This window comes from Ceratosolen solmsi, unplaced genomic scaffold, assembly GCF_000503995.2.
Source record: "Ceratosolen solmsi marchali unplaced genomic scaffold, CerSol_1.0 scaffold47, whole genome shotgun sequence".
Classification (NCBI taxonomy): Eukaryota; Metazoa; Arthropoda; class Insecta; order Hymenoptera; family Agaonidae; genus Ceratosolen; species Ceratosolen solmsi.
The window spans coordinates 914,129-918,980 of record NW_011948419.1 but is presented as its reverse complement, the minus strand read 5'-3'; the positions used below and the strand labels follow the sequence as shown (position 1 = coordinate 918,980).

The following is a 4,852-nucleotide window of genomic DNA, read 5'->3' as shown; positions in this document are numbered from 1 at the left end:
CACCCCATTTAATTACTAATGAAATACTATAAAATTAATCGCTTGTATATAATAAGCCTTGATATCAGGGTCGTGAGGATTATTTTACATTTTAGACCCATAAGTACGTGCATAACGAGGTGAAAAAAATCGATTTACCAAATGAAATCCGATGCGAGAAAAGTTTTGAGATTTTTTAATTCGCGCTCGCTTCGCGTTTATCGCGTTGTATTTATTGTTAATGTTGGCTATTTAGAAACATGAATTTTAACTAATTCCCAAAGAAAAATAGTGCTTTATAATAAATGCATGTTTCTGTTGGAAATAATAGTATGTGAGTCGCTTAATACACATATTATAACGGTAAATACAATTAATATTGAAATTATCATGGAAAAATAAAAAATGACGTATATCTTTTAGGCGGCGGTGATGAGCGAAGGTAGCGACGGTTCCACTTAATTATAAGCCATCGATCACCGTGGCAACACGATCATTTATCAATGTGTTTTCTCATGACACTCGCGTAATTTACATTGCCAAAAGCTTTTCCATCAAAGATATGAAGAAATAAAATATCAAAGAACCTGTTTAGTTTCGGTAGCGCGATTTTATATTTGATTTTATATTTGATTGTGGCGATTTTAAATGCTTAGATCTAAAATTATAATATTCGAAAAAGAAAAATACTCGATCGGAACTAAAACTTGGCATTGATAAGATCTCGAGGAGCATATACGGAGTCTATACACGATCGCGATACCGAAGCAGTGTCGTCTCTTCCCTTTTACCAAGAAATCTCGAATTTTCGTTTAAGAGAAACCAAGTGAGCGCGCACGTTTAAGATCGCTCATCAATTAAAAATCTGGTTAGCCTCTCGATTTATTTATCTCCCAGTGACAAACGTTTATGGTAATTTAAGATGGGTATTAAAGCTTTCTCTCAAGAACGAATATTCCGTTTAAAGGAATAAAGCATCAAATTTTTATTCACAGCGGGATTAAATAAATAAATCGTTCTTTCTATGTGAAATTACATTATTCTCTTTTACTTATCGGTTCAAGGTCAACATTTCATCTACAAATCTGTTATACTTATATCTAAGTAGGCTTAATTCCCTCTTCTCTTAGCTAGAGCAACGCGACTAGTACAAACACGCGCGTAAACTCGGATACTTTTATTATCATCATAAAACGTTTATTATTACAAATAGAAAGTTTTGCTCGTACGTTAAAAGTAAGAAAGCTCGCGTGGACATTGATTAAATATCTTTTAGAGGCCAGATTCTTCGGAAACTTTAGCAACGATACTTTTACCGATCGTAGTGCGTGTATTGTACAGCAGCGCGATCAAAAAATAAACAAAACTGATAAATAAATTGCTTGGACGGGTATCCTCAACAGACATATAACAGACATGATAGACATGATAGACCAAACGGTCTATTAATAACCAAATTAATAACCAAATAGGTATTTATCGTCGGTCCTTGGCCTTAAAACTATTAACGCCCTTCGTTCCTCGACTCCTGCACCATCGCGTTTCACATTCTACTATCAATAAATACAATCGCATTATGAAAACGCTAACACATTTCATTATCGGGGCATCATCCCTGTTAAAGCTCAACGAACCATCCGTCTCCATTCACTTCGACAACAATAATATTGTACCCGAAATCCATTGCGTGTAGCCAGTTTGTACGTAGCATGCACCAAGACACCTATCCCGTCTAATGGTGGCGACAACATGACTTCTCGCTTTAATGCCTGAGAACCAAGTGTAACCGAGCCGAGTCCACCCTCCCTCCATCGTTGCCTATATCTACCCCATGATCTTAATGCGTCGTGCCTTCATGTCTGACTCGCAAGACGAGAACTCCCAGGTTTTCTTTAAATTTATCGATCCCCGTCGGGGCCCTCGTCGAAGCTGTGTGCTACCGAGGCTCGCGCGAGCCAGCCGAGTGGCAACGAAGCGCGAATGCAATTGCACCAGTTGGCAAATGGATTATAACTTTGCGCAGCTTACACGAACGAGACGATGGACCCGCTGACGGGTAAGGAGAAGGTCGGGTGCCCGAGCAGCCAGGAATGGTGCCGCTACACGCCCCGCATGACGGTCCTGCAGTTCGTCATCGGCTACAGTTTCACGACGATCGGTTATCCCCTCGGAGTCACCCTCATTCAGACGATTTTCAGCAAAGTACTGGGGCCCCGACCTCAGGGCGTCTGGATGGGTCTGATGACCGGGGCTGGCTGCGCCTCTCGGGTCCTCGGTCCCGTCTTCGTCGGGCTTATCTACACGCGCTTCGGCATCTACCAAACCTTCGGCATCACCGGCCTCACTCTCCTCGTCTCGATGCTCTGGCTCGGACTGATGAGCGAGCGGCTCGTGCCCTACTCCACGAGCGCCGAGGACGAAAACAACAAGGGGCGGCCCTCGACCGCGGAGATACCCCTCGTGCAAATGCCAGCCAGGAATGGGGAGCAGAAGAGGTGGCAACGACAGGAGTCGAAAGCGGCCGACGCTGACCGGACCCTCTCATCGGTATGGTATTTGCACTTTCCAAAGGCTTTCCACTAGCTTCTTGCAGTGGCGTGCGACGTGGCGGCTTCAGCGCTACCCTCCCCCCTCCCCCCTTCCACCGCCACCTTCCACCGCCACCTTCACCTTCCCGACCTCGACCATTTAACGTAGGGACGCCGAGTTTATTTATCGCGTCATTATCGATGCTCGGTGAATTGCTGGAGGTAAAGATCGGGGACAGAGCAAAAGCGACGATAATAGACAAAGGATGGACGTGTTCTTAAGTCGATCGAGTATCGATCGACTCATTCATGTATCGACGGGAATGAACTTGAAAACCAAAATCATATATGAGACAAGCTTAAATCTTCTATTCTTCTTCAATTGTCAAAATATATATCCAAGTCACCTTGGACCAAGAAATTGGCTTTTGACAATTAAGATCTCCACTAAACAGATTACAGAACAGATTAAGAATAAATATTTTTTATCTTTATAAATCATTATTACAACATAAGTAAGAGATGAAAACAAAAGCAACAATAAAAATGACGATAATAATAATGATACTGCTGATTATAACAACAACAACAACAACGACGACGACGACGACGACGACGACGACGACGACGACGACGACGACGACGACGACGACGACGACGACGGCGACGACGACGACATCGTCAACGACAACGACGATGACGACAACGACGACGACGACAACGACAACGACAACGACGACAACGACGACGACGACAACGACAACGACAACGACGACAACGACAACGGCAACGACAACGACAACAACAACGACAACAACAACAACAGTAATGATAATGATAACGATAATGGCAATAATTATTATTGCTATTATCATTATTATTGTTATCACTATTATTGTTATTATTATAATCAGCAATGCTTTGAAATTGTTTCGTCGATTTCGCATACGAATTTGTACGCAAAATTTTCGCAAACCCATAATTACAAAATGAATTACTGAATTGAAATAAGTAGCTTATTATTTAATACTTTTCTCTTACATCATGTGCATTTATCGTAAGAGCTTACACGAATATTGCATAAATTATATGAAAATTTCTATCAAATTTTATGCACACTTTATCACAAAATTAACATTAATTTTACACAAACGAAAATATGTAAATCAAAGCATAAAATCACTTTGATTGTAGACTCAAGTTTTCACAAAGTTAATATAATCGTTACGATCTCTCATACCTTTTTCATCCTTCCTAACCCGAGCCTAAAAACTTTATCCTATTAAAAGCGCACACTTTTATACAAAATTCATGGATCCAGGAGGATCGATAACATCATGCATCTTTTAACTACTCTGCCAAGTGTATTGATATTTAAAGAAACTATTTAAATTCATAGCTTAAAATTCTCTTATTTTATTGCTTATATAATATTTTATGATTTACTAATTTCATTACATTAAATTCTGGATATTAAATTAAGTGCACGCAACTTACACATTTAAATATATGTTTAGTGCCACCGCAGCCGTTAAACGTATTTCTGTCAAAAGACAGAGACCGAAACCAATGTAAAAAATACTTTTGCATTGAAAAGTATTATATTATTCGCGTATTTTTATTTATAATATTAATCAAAACCAACAATTTCAGCTTAACAAGCGGCCGTTAAACATAGAAACAAAAGCTCTCAACTGTAGAGGCTAAAAATCTTGGAGCACCGTAAAAAAGTAGAATCAGTTATCGCAGCAGTAATATTTTCTGTCATTACCCAAACCATTTTTCTCGGTATAATTCTAGGTCTGAGTCTCAGCACGCAGATTCTCTACGCTTCTGTTTTTATGAGGATAGCAGGATTTTACTTTCACGAGATGCAGAAGATACTTCGGAAAGTAGACGTGGGAAAATTATAAAATGGAAGCTCCACGTTCCTTTTTTTTACTTTCTCTCTTCGACCAAGAAAATTGTTATGAATTATATTACTTTGTAAAATATATATATATATATATATATATATATATATATATATATATATATATATATATATATATACACACACGTGTATGTATAGATTGGAAAAATCTTACTTATACTCAATAAGTTTATCGAGGTAATTTGATACAATCAAATATTTTTCTATCATTGATTTACCTACACTTTTTTGCCGTCTCATTACAAATACTGAAAAAAGTTATTATACTTTCAATATACATAACCTCAGACGCGCGCGCGCGACCGCAATAATTAGCGACTGTATACAGATGTTAAATAGCATAATCGATAATTTTAGTACAAAATATTTTTGGTATAGTGCAAAATTTTATTTTTATTAAGACATAGGGAAA

At 38.6% G+C, this 4,852-nt stretch overlaps 1 protein-coding gene across 1 annotated transcript in view; it reads left to right on the top strand.

Moving 5' to 3' along the window:
• The window catches only part of Cln7 (CLN7/MFS domain-containing 8), a 12,201-nt gene extending 9,639 nt beyond the window's left edge, over positions 1–2,562 (top strand). Inside the window, exon 8 of the mRNA XM_011497757.1 lies at positions 2,003–2,562. Within this exon, the coding sequence (XP_011496059.1) occupies positions 2,003–2,562 (560 nt within the window). The remainder of the gene's footprint in view (positions 1–2,002) is intronic.
• The last annotated feature ends 2,290 nt before the right edge of the window (positions 2,563–4,852 follow it).